This window comes from Aegilops tauschii, chromosome 3 (assembly GCF_002575655.3).
Source record: "Aegilops tauschii subsp. strangulata cultivar AL8/78 chromosome 3, Aet v6.0, whole genome shotgun sequence".
In the NCBI taxonomy this organism is placed as follows: Eukaryota; Viridiplantae; Streptophyta; class Magnoliopsida; order Poales; family Poaceae; genus Aegilops; species Aegilops tauschii.
Window position 1 is genome coordinate 535,207,350 of NC_053037.3, and position 15,803 is coordinate 535,223,152.

The 15,803-nt window shown below is 45.9% G+C and overlaps 2 protein-coding genes across 2 annotated transcripts; one reads left to right on the top strand and one right to left on the bottom strand.

Moving 5' to 3' along the window:
* Positions 1-1,291: 1,291 nt before the first annotated feature.
* On the top strand, positions 1,292-8,312 carry LOC109779333 (protein BLISTER). The gene is made up of 13 exons (XM_020337942.4): positions 1,292-1,812; positions 2,164-2,809; positions 2,893-3,443; positions 4,059-4,178; positions 4,787-4,852; positions 5,144-5,254; positions 6,152-6,228; positions 6,467-6,534; positions 6,800-6,913; positions 6,997-7,178; positions 7,299-7,367; positions 7,588-7,740; positions 7,922-8,312. Exons 1-13 carry the CDS (start codon positions 1,741-1,743, stop codon positions 7,997-7,999), a joined length of 2,307 nt encoding a protein of 768 aa, XP_020193531.1. The 5' UTR covers positions 1,292-1,740; the 3' UTR covers positions 8,000-8,312.
* Positions 8,313-8,523: 211 nt separating this feature from the next.
* On the bottom strand, positions 8,524-14,665 carry LOC109779334 (protein arginine methyltransferase NDUFAF7 homolog, mitochondrial). The gene is made up of 13 exons (XM_020337945.4): positions 14,458-14,665; positions 14,266-14,377; positions 13,921-14,003; positions 13,754-13,819; positions 13,503-13,603; positions 13,153-13,271; positions 12,787-12,827; positions 12,232-12,320; positions 9,832-10,012; positions 9,603-9,719; positions 9,348-9,392; positions 8,956-9,087; positions 8,524-8,859 (listed from the first exon to the last, which is right to left on the bottom strand). Exons 1-13 carry the CDS (start codon positions 14,563-14,565, stop codon positions 8,725-8,727), a joined length of 1,329 nt encoding a protein of 442 aa, XP_020193534.1. The 5' UTR covers positions 14,566-14,665; the 3' UTR covers positions 8,524-8,724.
* Positions 14,666-15,803: the final 1,138 nt, after the last annotated feature.

Sequence of the window (15,803 nt, forward strand, 5' to 3'; positions counted from 1 at the left end):
AGTCATTGCACATATCCAAAAATTTATCAAGCCCGTCTATTAATGATTTAAGGGAACAGTGGAGTTCTAGGTGGAGGGGAGTACAAGGGTTGACTGGTTAGGCTATGGGGTGAGGCTGCCGTCGTCAAAGGATTACGGAAGCTGCGGGTGAGTAGAGGGATAGCCTGACCAGCGGTGGGAATTTGGTGGGGCGGCGAAGCCTGAGCGGTAGCTGGCTTCCGATGCCGTTTCTGGACTGATCCTTGGATCAACGGGCGGCCAAACTGCGGAAATTGCTCCCTTTGTCTTCGATCTTATCCCGCGACAGTGTCAAAAGACTCGCATGGTGTGTGACGGGCTGCATCAACGGACATGGGTACATGACATTCAAGGCGCCCTTGGTCCCATGGTGATGTTATAGTACGTGGACTTCTGACGGCAGGTGCGAAAAATCCAACTCTCTGACTCCACCAACGAGATACACTAGCGCTGGACTTCCTCAGGCCAATACGCTGCCAAATCCTGCTACAAGCAGGTGTTCGTTGGCTCCGTTCTTGATCCCTATTGGCGCGCTTGATCTGGAAGGCATGGGTGCCACTCCGCGTCAAGGTTTTCCTATGGCTCGCTCTTCTGGACCGATGTTGGACAGCGGCTAGGCCCGTGCGCCACAACCTCCCACACGGCGTGCCTTCTCAGCGATCAAGAACCGGAATGCATGCAACATTTCTGGCTCGCTGCTCATTCTCGCGTCAAATCTGATTTGGCGTGCTTCATTGGTGCAGGCTGCCGATTCCCCCGCCAAGCTTTAGAGACGATTTCGTGGACCGGTTGGAGCACTCCAGCGCTCTAGTTCCTGCTTGCGCACGCAAAGGATTCAACTCCCTCGTCTTGCTCATGGCTTGGAGCTCTGGAAGCATAGAAATGGCAGCATTTTCGATGGCTCGCGCCTCTCCGTCAACCAACTCATAGAGACAATTCGTCAGGAGGCGCGTCTATGGGCTCGTGCCAGAGCCATGGGCTACATAACATAGCTGGCATAGGCTGATTTAGTTTTCTAGAGTTGAGCAGTCCTATTCTTTTACCGACCCCGTCGTTTTGTGTACATATCTAAGTGTAACACATTGACCTTGTATTTCTCTCCACCTATCAATGAATGATACGCAAGCTTTACTTATTTGTGGAAAGAAGGCACCGGAGTAACACGGTGCCAACTGCCAAAACAAAACAAAAAGAAGAAAGTAGTGAGCTGAGCCATATCTGCACACCAAGTTTGCCATGTGGTGGACAGACGAGCCGTCGGATCGCCCCCGACGAACCGAAACCGAACCTGACGAGCGAGCGGGCAGTCGCCGAGAAGAAACTCAAACCACCAGCAAAGCAGCCGTGCGACCGCGACGACGCAACCAACAGCAGCAGTGCAGCAGCAACCCGAGGAAAAAGAAAGTAAAAATGGTCGGACTCCACAGAGACCGGCCACGAGGTGGGAGGGTAGAGGCACCAAGCACGCACCAAAAATAAGAGAAGGGGAAGGCGAGGCCGAGGCCCGAAAAATTACTTCGGGGGCCGGGGCGGAAGCGCGAATCCCCCCGAATCCCTCCCTCCCTCCCCGATCCCGTCGCCCGCCAGATCTCGCCCCTCCCCCGGCGGGCCCGATCGCCATCGGCGGCGGCGGCGGCGGAGGCTGGACCGGCCGGCCGCGGGCGGTTCCGGGCAGGGAGATCTCGCCGAGATTCGGTTTGGGGCGGGAGGAGCCGGGTGCCCATGGCGTCGGCGTCGGCCTCCACCGACGTCGCGTCCTCGCGCGAGGCGAGTCGCCAGGCCGGGAAGAAAGCGGTAGGTTCTCGTCGTTGGCCTGCTTTGCTTGCGTAGCCGTCGGTCGCCACCAATTGCTTGATAATCAACACCATTTTGGCCCCGGGGCGCCCGACGGAACAGGAGAAATTGGATGTGCTGCATTGCTTAGCGAGCTAGCATTACGATTGTAGTTCAAGCAATCGTTTTAGCTCATCCTAGAGAAGCCAAATGGCACCGGATTCGCCTCCCATCATGCCACCCTCATGCTGAAACCACATATATATTTAGTTATCTAGGCCTCTGCGCCACCAATTTACGTTGAATCCTAATTCGGCACGATTTTGAGTAGAGCTTGGCTCTAGAATGACACTGTCCTGTTTTCTGAACCAGCTGGAGGAGTTCCGTAAGAAGAAGAAGAAGGCCGCGAAGAAGGCCACCGCCGCTGTAGTAGACCAGGCAGCGCCTGTGGTTCCCAGCGTAGTGGAGAACCCCCTGCCAAACTCCAATAATGGCAACCCTGGACAGGGTTTGGTGTCTGATTTGGACTCAAGCACACCAAGCACATCATCTGCGCCATCTGCTTCCTATGAGAATGACCCAACCACTTCTTCCAGAGTCACCGGATTTCTGTCAAATGGTCCTGTAGTTGCAGATGCATCAGCTAATGTTACTACTGTTGCCCCCCTGCAAGATTCTGTTGATGACGGAGGGAGCAAGTTTTATGGAAACTTGAGCTTTTCTGATCTAGTTAATGGGCATCACGATGATTGGAGAGGCGATATTGCCCATAAAAGGGTAGAGCTCAGTCCTGACAAGGATCTGCCTTTGACATCTAAATTAAGTGCATTTGGAAACACTGACAGTGGTTCCCAGTCTACCGAGGTCTTGTCAAAATGGGGAGGAAATTCTTCGTTGAGTCAAGTACATGGTATCAAGCAATCCAGTTCATTTTCATCTGGCAACCTTCTTGGGAAGTCTGAAAGCACTTTCTCTCAGGATTACTCCCCAGAAAATGATATCTTTGGCCGCTTACGAGGTAAGATTGAAGCTCTATTTTCATATGTGATGACTGCCTTGACTATGCAGATCTTTTAACCTTTGTTTCTTCCCTTTGTGCAGCTACCTCCAAAGACTCTTCCCAAGCAGGGCACTCCGCATATACCAGCAACCGGGACTATGGCAGTATCTTTAGTAGTTCTAAAGTTGCTGATGGTTTAGGTCATGATGCAAATATCGGAATGCTTCGGAATGCATCAGATTCCACATCTACCAATTTTGATAAACAGGATCCTTTTCTGTCAACTGCTTATCCAACTGCATACAATCGATCTCGGCCATCTTTTCTTGATTCTATTGGAGTACAAAGAGCTCTTCCAGCAGAAGCCCCATACGTTGAACCTTCAAAAGCAAGCAACAAGCTATTCAGCAGTTCAAATTCCGAGAGTTCTTCTGTTCAGCAGCCAAACCAACAATCCACGCAAAACAGTGTTGTGGATAATTCTGTTATAACAGGGAGACAAGAGTATAATAGTGAAAAGGGGCCATATGACAATTCCGTACTTCCTGATTCCTTGCCTTCCAAAGATGAAAAAAGTCTGCATTATGGTAATCAAATGTTCCAAGATTTCACAAGTCATGAGAAAGATGACGGTTTTGCATCACTAGAGCAGGTGATGAATGCCAACCACTATCTATTTATTAACTTTGTTTTCCTTGATATACAGAATTTTCAAATATGGACCAGCATTGCCGTAGCAAATTTGACAGCAAGCATAATATGAAGAGTAACCTTTTTTATACGAAAGTAGATGTTAACTTAATGCTATTAGATTTAATGCCAGTTACACCCAGAACTACTCCCTCCGTCCCATAATATAAGAGCGTTTTTCACACTTGTCAGAAACACTCTTATATTATGGGACGGAGGGAGTAGTTGCAAACGAAAATGTCAAGTTGTGACTAAATTAACTGTTGGTGTAGTTGCTGTCTGTACGTAACCCAGAGGTTGCACCGCAGATTATATTTCCACTGATTGTTTGTCAAGACTCCAGAAGGTTCTGTTACCGCATATACTCTTGGCTCCTTAGATGCAATCGCTTCTTTGTCTGCATTCTGTCGCTTGTAATTGTTTACTTGTGTTTTTCAGTAGTCCAGATTTCTAACCAACACACTCATAAATTGATGTGCTGTGACAGTAGTTCTTTTGCAATTAGCAATTTAGCTTGCACATTTTGTTATTAGGCCCTTCAACATAATGCTCATAGCTGCTCCGGTTTGGCTACCAGCTCATCGAGGATTTGACAACAGAGAAGTTTTCGTTACAAAGGACTTTAGAGAAATCTCAAGAATTAGCACAAAATTTGGCAACGGATAACTCAGCATTGACAGATAAGTTCAACCAACAGGTATGTGCATGTTCACAGAATTTTCTGTGGAGGTTTTCTTGCAATCAGTGGGAGGTAGATATGGTATCGTCAGTTGATGAAAAAAAAATCATCTATGATTTACAAAACAAAAAAATCCGTAATAGTGAGATGTTTTCACATCAAAGTAGTAACAAAGAAGTTGGAATGTTAGCATAATTCAGTTACTATCTTCTGATAGGGCATAGTAAACTTAATGTAAAAAATTCGAGTTTCGCTGTCCCAGGAGTTCTGCCTTGTGTTAAGGTATCTGAAGTTAAACTAGCACAACATGCCAGCAAAGTGGTTGCCTACTAATTCTCAACTACTCTGTGATGAAGCTCAATTTTAGTTTGATTCAGATTTCTTAGTGAGTATTTTCACAAGACATACCTGTAAAAGTGGGACATAAGACATAGTGTAGACAAAACAAAAAATTGAAGTCACATCCCCAGGTTTTAAATGATTAAAATAGCAAGATCGATCAATAGATCATCAAATTCTTCCATGAATGCGAATGACAGTAAGCATGAATAAATACTTACTATCATTTGTTCTACTCATTTTTAATTGGTTAACTTTATGCATTTTTTTTCATCTGCAAATATCAGGCACACGTTATCAGCCAGTTGACCTCTGACATGGAGAGGTTGCAGGATGAAATTCAAGCTCAACTGGTTAGGATTCTTCCGTCATTTCTACCATTCGAAATATGTGAATATTTGAAAGTGTTCTCGGTTGTAGGACTCACTAAATGCTGATGTTGCTTTTGCTATGTTTGACTTGTTGATCTGGTCGTGTATGGATCATCTATGTGATCAATGCAACATGTAGTATAACTCCCATATTAATTTGAATATTATATTTGTTATGCAACATGTTTTCTTCCCCTTTGAAGCCTTTATATTTCCACATGCTACCTTGTAATAATCATTTTTAGTTTCTTTCTAACTCTATTTGCACAACAGCTGGCACTTGAGACCATCAGATCGGAATATGCCAATGCCCAACTAGAATGCAATGCTGCAGATGAGAGGGGCAAAGTACTCGCAGCAGAAGTCATTCTATTGGAAGATAAGGTGCCTTTCTATCTCCTCGATTGCTTCTTGTGCATTAGCTATTTAATCTTGCAAATCGACCTGCCCTCTAAGGAGGATACTATGGTTGATGCTGTTTGAGAAAATGAGTTGTTTTGAGTATGTGATGCCCCTGTAGTTCATAACAATCAGATATATCGTGGTAAAAAATTCAAGTAACAAGAAATATCCCATCCAACTGCAGCACGTCACATAAACCCAGTCTGCAAGTCTTGGGATTTGAACTCCAGTCGTATCCAGGTTCATCACATCTTAGTATCTTACTAACGAGTGCACAGCCGTGTCTGGTTAGTTGCGCAACTTTTTTCTAGCATGTCAGGCACACAACACCAACTCCGTATGCTATCTGGCCTCAGTATAGCTGTTTAGTTTTATGTTCATTGTAGCAAGGTTGTGTCCAGCATTTAACCAGAGTTGAGCTGTTGTGTACTGTACCAAGGTGCAGAACTGGGTAAGCACCACCAGGAAGATGGCCAGGTGGAGTTGGCTTGGTAGGTGATGGGATTAGATCATAGGTGAGGTAGACAAACTTGGGGCGAATTAGATTGATTTCTCGTTGCTTCAATACTTTGAACACAGTGCTTAGCCTATATATATAGCTGGCTGGGCATATAGAGTTGGAAATAACTAACAAACCCAACCTCTAATTGAAACTATCTAAACTATTCGTAACTACATGATAACTATCTATGCTACGTACTTGATAGCTTTCCTATAAGGCTATAACTAAGATATATGCACAACTATTGCTTTCCACAAGAATGCTGCCATCTTCTGTTTGCCGGCTTGGCCATGGGCTGCATCCTCCGCCCACAACATGAACGTAAGCATTGTTGGCTTCAGCGACTACCAATTTTGATACGTCTGTCTGTTCTGCAGGCTCTTAAACTTAGGTCAAATGAGTTGAAACTTGAAAAGGAAGTGGAGGGTTTAAATTCAGAGATCTCTTCCTACAAGTGAGTTTTAAGATATTTTGTTTTCCTAATCCCCATGTTGTAATTTTATGAATGCACCTTCTTTCAAGGATACGGTAGGAGAGTTCTCTTGTTTTTCATGGTTACCTAAAGAAAAACATGGATGCTTGAAATTGCTGTGGTAATAAACATGAGAATCATATGTTAACTTCCCAAGGGATGGAACTAGCTAACGACACTGATTATTTTCCTTCATTTTTTTCTTACTATATATACACAGACGCAAAGTTTCTAGTCTAGAGAAGGAACGTCAGCATCTTCAATCTACTGTCGAGGCTCTTCAAGAAGGTATATAGATGTGTACTTTAGTTTAGCACATACAGACAACATGTTTTCCACTAAACTTTCCGATCCTGGTCAACCCTAGAAAAACACTTTGTAATTTGTGTATTTTAGCCTCATGCACCCTTGTGGTACTTTGTTTCGCTATCTAATAATGAAAGTAAAACTAGAGATTGGTGTTTTTGGAATAAGACAGGTAGCGTGTAGATGTGACCTATACATGCCATTGTTGCCACCATTTGACTTTTAGTATCCACATATGTTTGGACAGAAAAGAAGCTCCTGCACTCTAAATTGAGAAACATTCCTGTGAGTGAGAAGGTAAATGTCATAGAAAAACCATCAGCCGACAAAAGAGATGCATCAACTGCGACGGAGGATTTAGGTGTGGTATTACACTCCATCTTTGCTTGCCCAGTCCATACACGCCGACTACCTTTCTGCCTGACGTCAAATATATTTGTTCAGATACAGGGGAAAGCAGCTCTTCACAAACACTGACCAGTACCAGTGACCCATTACAAGATGTTGGAACATCTGTTTCACAGTTTAATAATATGTCTGATTTTCCTTCCTTCGGAGACGCATCTTCTAGCATTCCAGAAGATCAGCTCAGAATGATTGACAACATCAACTCCTTGATGTCGGAGGTAATCTCTCGAGTTTTAGGGATACTTCCTCACATCAATGAGTTGTGTTCCCAAACAACCTTAACTTGATTTTGGACCCAAAATTTAACCATTCTTATGTTATTATCTTTTGCTTTGCAGTTAGCAGTGGAGAGAGAAGAGCTAATGCGAGCACTGAGAATCGAGTCATCTAACTGCTCCAAGCTGAAGGTATTCTTACGCGGCACATTTGTTTCAGTTAATTTTGTCTAGGGCTTTTCTTCCTGAACTGATATTGATAAGATGCCTGTACCCTATGAGATGATTAAGCCCTAGGCACTTCTGCGACAGGCTTTTGTACTTAGAAACCCTATTTACTGGTAGACTTCACTCAAGACACACTTGTGTTACAGTGCATCAATCTTATGCAAGTTACTCTTTTGTCTTGAAGGAGCTGAACAGGGATCTAACACAAAAGCTGGAGACTCAGACACAGAGACTTGAGCTATTGACTTCTGAAAGGATGGCCAATGAGAATGTCCTTGCAAGACAGGTCGACACACACTTCAATGATGCAACAATGTATGCTGATGAAGGGGACGAGGTATTTCCTACCAGCAGAGCTAATTGTGGATCTTTGAGAGCTTTCTTCATCTTAACATGCATCTAGGTGTTTGATTGTCTTTATCGGTGTGCCAGTTATATGAACTATACCTTTGCGTTACATCCAGAAATGCTCTGAACAGTTTATCTATACGTGCCTGACATATGATACTTTTGTCTAGGTTGTCGAAAGGGTGCTTGGCTGGATAATGAAGCTCTTCCCTGGCGGGCCAAAGCGTCGCACCAGCAAACTTCACTAGCGAAAATGAAGCTTTAGTATACAGAATGTCTCTTCATTTACATATTTTTTTTGCCCGGTTTTGGTCATAGCATCGTGAGAAGTTGTATATTGGAGCCATTTCATGTAACCATTCTTTTTTCTTTCTACAGAAGATGAAATGAAAATGTTGGAGCTATACAACGTTTGTATTGGACAGTAAACAGAATAGCCTCCAAGAATCATTTCCTCCCATCTTATATTTTGTTGCTATGGGTTGGGGGTGGATATGTAAAAGCTGTTATTCAGCGACTGTTGTACGGTTGTACCAAAGGCATTTTCCTTTTCTTTCCAAACTCAATATGTTTACTTCTATTTTCCATGTTAACAGAAGCATAGAAGGATCCTTGAGTAGTTCTGAATTATAGACGTTTTGGATATTTCAATACAGATTGAAATGAGTGGACAACACACTAAAACGCAACTACCTACATACGATTAAGAGAATTGTAAGTGAATTGGGCTGTGGCCTCAAGATGGTATTATTCACTTCCGTGCCATCAAACATAGAAAAGGCGGCAACATATTTTTATTAAGAGAACTTGACTTCCAAAAGTCAGTTCAAACAAAATTTGACCAGCCTAAATTTCAGTCTTCTACAGGGAAAAAAAACATGAATAACCTGCTCTGGCAAATTGATTACTGAGTTGCGCGTCTAATGCAGGGCCTCATGGCAAACAGAAGAAGCGATGCAGGCATGCTGGACTACTACTTCTTGTTGTGGGTAGGCACACTGAGATAGAACTTTGTGTTCCTGAAATCATCAAGAAGTGGATTGTATCCATCTTTGGTCCTCGTCTTCAGTGGCATCCCAAACTCCTCCATAAAGGCAGCCGAATCAAGCTGGATGAAAAACAAATATATTAACTAAATTCGGATTCGGCACAAAGTGAGCTGTGCCGCAAAGGTAGGAAATTGGTATGTGCAAGCTGAACTTACTATGATTGTTCTCCTACTCTTCACTGGTTTAAATGCACCACGCTTCATCTGGTCTTTCGAGAAACCAGAGCAGTGGTGGTCGATCTGCTCCAACAGCAAGAAATCGGTTGGGAAGAAGATATCTGCATCGCCCTGAAAGAGTGGCAGGTGGCATAACCAAGTTTACTGATATACGGCGCAAAAGTTGTATTAAAAAGATGCACCAAACTACATCAGGGCTTGTTTTCTACTCCCTACATCAGGGCTTGAAACGCTCTTATATTATGGAACGGGGGGAGTATTTCTTATTCTTGGTTCTCTTTTCAAGAAGATTTACACGGCTACTCCAGTAAGAGGAATAGATTGTCTGCCTGCAACGTAACAGCTATGTGAATAAAGTGAAAATGACAAACCTGTGCATCAAGATAGTTGGGATGATCCAAAGTTTTCCCATCTTTCTACAAGAAGGAAACAAGATGAATGAGACATTTGAAAGTGAGCGCATGATCTTCACATCGAAATATGCTGGTAACTGCATGATCAACACATGACTCGAAAACATGGTTTTCTACCATTCTCAGTTGATATCATTGACACTGGTTACTGCCTTATTAGAGTGCACCAAATAGTCATAAAACTGAAATAATAAATCAATCAGGGCATATCACCTTTGAAGAAACCAATGGAGCTCTATCGCCAGGTATGCTAACATCAGGAAGATAACTGAAGTCTGAAGCAATAAGGGACATACTTGGCAAAGTTTGATGCAAAGTATCCAGTAGTTTCTGCATACGGTAAAAACTCTGGGTGTAAGCTGGCACATACACTGGCATCCAACATTAATGGGACAACAGTAGTTTATAATCTTACTAAGTAGCAGGGGTCTGAAATACATACCAAACATCCGGTTGGTAACCAAGCTCTCCTAGGCTTCGGGAATACTTTTGAGACGAGTCCTTTTGCAGCGAATGATAGTTTTTCTCTCAAAGATGGATTCTCTTCATTCATGCCAACAATCTCACTGCAGCGGGAAACTAATGGGTCTTGCAATGGTTTGTAGACCTCACAGACTTGTGAACTTTCTTAAGAAAAAGGCAAGAAAAATTGATTAGTATAAGAGATAAAGAGATAGAGTAGCTACTAGCTAGATAATTTCCAATAATAGTGAAAAGAGGTCTGTTCTCAATACAGAATAAACATGCATGTAATATTAATTAGAACAATAGGTATAGCCAAAAGCACAAGGAAGATGCTGAATTATTGATGTTCTAGAAGGAAAAAGGAGGCAGCCCTCCACAATAACATCAACCAAAATAAGGAAGTATACAACCTGAATCAAGTAAAAAAAGCACATGGGCCCTTGGCACGAGGAAATGTAAAAGAATACTATAATATTATTTTGCAAAGAAATTTCCCTAGTCTGGGAATGGAACACAACTCCGCCTATGTCGTCTCAGCGTAGCTGGTCCCAAGCCCGGGTAAAGGAGGAGGGTTGTGATAGGCTTGGCGAGCCAACATCAAAACTCAGCCACTCTTTTGGAGATGAAACCCAGAAGAACATCGTTGGGGCGTAACCCTCTTAGCGACGCGCCATAACCGAACCCGGCTGTGGCGTTCAATGGGCAAGGGCTGGGCCGTCACCCCCCTTGGTGGCACGCCGTATCTTGATCTGGATACGGTGATAAGTGAGCAAGGGTCTTCGCATTTGACTCAAAGGGCAAGGAAGCTAGCCGAGCCTAGGAGGATCCGCATAGGTAGTTGGAATGTAGGGTCCCTGACGGGTAAGTTACGGGAGTTAGTTGATGCAGCGGTGAGGAGAGGTGTTGATATCCTTTGCGTCCAAGAAACCAAATGGAAGGGACGGAAGGCGAAGGTGGAGGATACCGGCTTCAAGCTGTGCTACACGGGGACAACTACCAACAGAAATGGAGTAGGCATCTTGATCAACAAGAGCCTTAGGTGTGGAGCGGTAGATGTCAAGAGGCAAGGAGACCGGATTATCCTAATCAAGTTGGTTGTTGGGGACTTAATCCTCAAAGTTGTCAGCGCGCATGCCCTGAAAGTAGGCCACAATGAGAGCACCAAGAGGGAGTTCTGAGAAGGCCTGGAGGACATGGTTGGGAGTGTACCCAATGGCGAGAAGCTCTTCATAGGAGGAGACCTCAATGGCCATGTGGGTACATCTAACACAGTTTTTGAAGAGGCGCATGGGGGCTTTGGCTATGGCATCAAGAATCAAGAAGGAGAGGATGTCTTAAGCTTTGCCCTAGCCTATGACATGATCATAGCTATCACCCTCTTTAGAAAGAGATAATCCCATCTAGTGAATTTTAGTAGTGGCCAACACTCTAGCCAAATTCGTCCTATCGAGAAGAGAAGACAGACGTGCTTACCTAGATTGTAAGGTGATACCTAGGCGATTCGACCTGCGGTGTTGTATGGCGCTGAATGTTGGCCAACTAAAAGGCGACATGTCCAACAGCTAGGCGTAGCAGAGATGCCATGTTGAGATGGATGTGTAGCCACACAAGAAAGGACCGGGTCCGGAATGGCGATATATGTGAGAGAGTTGGGGTGGCGCCAATTGAAGAGAAGCTTGTCCAACATAGTCTGAGATGGTTTGGGCATGTTCAACACAGGCCTCCAAAAGCGCCAGTGCATAGCAGGCGGTTAAGGCACGATGATAATGCCAAGAGAGGTCGAGGTAGACCAAACTTGACATGGGAGGAGTCCGTAAAGAGAGACCCAAAGGACTGGAATATCACCGGAGATTTAGCCATGGACGGGCACATGGAAGCAGAACCATGACTTGGTTTCCATATCTTGTGAGTTTCAACTCTAGACTACCCTAACTCGTTTGGGACTGAAAGGCGTTATTGTTGTTGTTGTTGAGAATGGAACACATATTAGCATAAAACTATATTTCCACCAGCATGAATGACAAATAGTATTGGAGTCAAGCAATAAGTTGCAAAATCCAATCCTTCAAGCTAATACAGAACGAGAATTCTGCAAAATACCAAAAAAGTTTGATTAAGGAATCATTTAAAATATGAAAACCAGCAGGCACCATAAGTTGATTATTTTATCATGTTTTCTCAAGTCAAGTATCCCATTGAACTATCATCCCACATAAACAGTGGATCTAAGAGCAAAAAGAAGGACACTTGAGATCGTGTTTGCCAGGTCTAGGAATCCACATCATTGACGCAAATTAAGACTCTTCAAATATAACACAGCAAAGGTTCTAGCTAAATTTTGCTAGGGGGTTTGGAAGTTGAAAAACAAAATACAAACCTGCCATTTACTTTTTCAATCCACACCTCCATCCATGGAGAGACCTGATCTGGTGAATAGACAAGGTCATGAGGTAGATTGTCAAGTACCTGACATTTCCACCAAAAGAAAGTTACTGCTGCATGAATATCTCCCTTAAGATACGACTACAAAACTAAATTTATATATGATTAGCTTAGTTCCCTCAGAACCAGGACATATTAGCAATGTAAATAATATAGCAGACAGAATCAGCCAGTAGTACCACCATGGCAATAATACGATGGCATGCCTGACATGGCTGGTGACCCTATTTTGGACTGTTAAATATGTAAATAGTAAGCAAACATAAACGGAACACAGAAAGCATCAGCGCTCTTTTGCAATGTCATGTCCAAGTAGAGATACTAGTGATGGCACAAGAACTGGGAAGTAGTCTTACAAACATCTTACATTGTCAAAGTTTGACACACACAAAAAATGCTTCTAGCCAATGTGAACCAGTTACTGATACACTTCATGACAACGGTGATGGCGTTTTGTTTCTTTGACTACGCAAATCCTAGCAGTACATACCTCAAGCATTAGCACCCAGCATGGTTGAGGGTCCTTGCAGCCTGCAAACGGAAATAGGAAAAACCAATCATTATAAAGGCAATAGTGATTAGTAAATACTGAGACCCTGAGACTGAATGCTGGATATATATGTGATTCTGAAATGGAAATATAAGTAGATAGGGAGCCAGTGACATCCCCAATTATTTATTACATCTGTCAGCACAGCATAAAAGTAAATCTAGGGACTTATATATAGTATAATATGAGCTATTGCAGGTTGAAAACAATGCAAAATGGTGATCAAAGCTCAGGTAACTGATCTTAGACAAGGGTTATTGTAGGAAAGCTCCGACATCGATAGCTAGGCACAAGAAGCCAGCTTACCCCATCCAGCTATGTCAGTTGCATCACGATGCTCCACTGTGAACTTTGACAAATGGCTCTGCACTTCACCGACAGTTTCCAACTGCTTTTCAGCAAGGGAGGAGCTAATCTCTACTGAGCTAGCAAATGAAGATGAAAGGAAGGTCAAAGCATAATTGATATCATAAAAGAAAAATGCTGGAGAGGGTGAGAATATAAGGCAGCATGAAAGTAGCCAATATTATGAATGTTGATATGACGATACATGTACGTACCACGTTGTTTGGCCTTACCAAACAAATAGGACTCTGTAGTCTCGCTGAGCAACTTCAATTAAGTAGGACAAGGAAAATGACAAAAGAGCTGCTTACATGTATTTCATATTATTGTAGACTTTTGGCGGAGCATTTAACATCATGTAATCAAGTACGCACTTTGCACATGTCCCGGATCCACCTCCGATTTCATATATCTGATCATTACAGGAATCCAATTCAGATGGCTTGGTAAGAAAAGAAGTAAACATGATAATGTGTCATGATATGGAAAATTTCACAAGTGAATCTAGAAGCTTCGCCCATCGAGATGTGAAGCTATAAAGACAGGAAAATTATGAGTGCACCTTCAATGGGACTGAAAGATTAGCCGTGCGAAGGATTGACGCAGCTATTGCATAGGCATACCATGGCTGCACCAGAGTAGGAAAACATGCATCAGTGGCTAAATTGGAAAGAAAATCGAGATCACATTCTCTTTTTAAGTTTTAACAGCTCAAGCACAAAAGGACACCTTGAAAAGCTCCACTGGAGTAAACCAAGAGATATCATGCATCTTATACAGCTTATCAAGATGCTTCATGTACGCAGTCCTCCCTGCGTGATATAACACCAAATTATTTGCAGCTATGCGCACATGTCCGAGTTGTCAACACAGCATTGCACATAACTAGCACTGACCAATACGTACATGAATAGTGTTTAGACTATTCTACTCCGAGAACACACGCATACAACATGTTTGTGGAAATGCCGCCTCAACAAACAACTGAAGAAATCCAAACTTCGTCGATCAAGTGTACTCCAACAGACTGAATTCGGCAAAGGGGCAGGGGGGTTGGGACAGAGCAAGCCGTACCCTCGAGCTTGTGGAAGCGGATGGCGGAGTCGAGCACGCCGACGGGCCCCGACCGCTTGGAGAAGTAGCCGTGGTTGGGGTCGTAGAGCGCCGACCTCACGAAATCGCGCACCTGCGATGGGAAGCTCCCCTGTCAAAGCAGCAGCCACTACAGGGAGATCTCGGAGTGATCAGAGAGGCCTCGACGTTTACCAGAACGGGCTTGTCGCCGGCGACGATCCCCGACGAGAACAGCGCCGCCGGGGCCCACCGCGCCGCGCGCCGGAGCGCGTGGATGGTCGCCAAGTACGCCGGCGCCATGCCGGAGGGAGCGGTGTCGTTGCGGCGGCGGCGGCAGCGGCGCTTCTGGACCTTTCCTCCGAAACAGAAATGAAATGAAACAACACTTGCTGGGCCGTTTCGGGTGCTTTTTGGCAGAACGTTTCGAGCCCAACTCCGAGCCCGTCTCCTCCCCCACACTGTACAAGAAGAGAAGCCCACGGCCGCCGTCGGGTCGTCGGCTCACACAGACAGAAGCGAAAAGTTGGGAGCAGAGAGAGAGGGAGGGAGGGAGAGGGAGAGAGGGAGAGAGCGATGCCGCGTGCGCTTGGTGGGAAGGGGAAGGGGAGGGGCGGGGCTCCGGCGAGGCCCATCGCGGCGATCCCCGTCGCCGACGGCGGCAACCGGCGGATGGCGTTCGAGGTGCGCAAGGCGGGGCTGATGAGGAAGGCGAAGGAGCTCGCGGAGATGGCCGACGCGCCCGTCGCGGTGCTCTGCTCGGGCCTCGACGGCCAGGGCGCCCTGCAGTGCTGGCCGTCGACGGAGACGGCGAGGGCGGTGGTGGCTCAGTTCCTCGCGCTCCCGAAGGAGGCCCGGATCGTGTTCGATCACGTCAACTACGTCGCGGGCGTGCGCGACGTGCAGCGGTCCAGGCTGGCCAGGGTGCGGGCGGGCGGCCTCGCCGCCGCGCTCGGGCCGTGGGAGAGCCCGCTCGACGGGATGTCGGAGGACGCGCTCCGGGAGCTGCTCGCTTCCGTCGACAAGTCCCTTGATGCCACGCGGAGCAGGATCCGGAGGCTGCAGACCCAGCGTCGCGAGAGCGTGGCGGAGAACTTCGTGGTGGCGGGGGAGGGTCACGCGAGCGGCGAGGTGCAGGGGACGCAGAGGCAGCCACGGGGCGCCGCCACGGCCCCCGGTGCTGCGCGGAAGAAGCAGCTGGTGGAGAAGCCCGCCGCCGCCGACGGCGCTGCGCGGAGGAAGCAGCTGCTGAAGGATCCCAAGGAGAAGCCCGCCGCCGCCGACGGCGCTGCGCGGTGGAAGCAGCTGCTGAAGGATCACAAGGAGAAGCCCGCCGCCGCCGCCAACGTCGACGCTGCGCGGAGGAAGCAGCTGCTGGAGGGTCCCAAGGAGAAGCCCGTGCGCGCCGCCCCGTTCGACCCCGGGATGATCGAGCACTACATCAACGTTGGCTGGTACGTGATGGAGCGCGACGCCTACGACTTCATCCGGTACGACCTCGGGATGCTCCCGCCCAGCCTCGAGCCCGAGCCGCCGGAGCC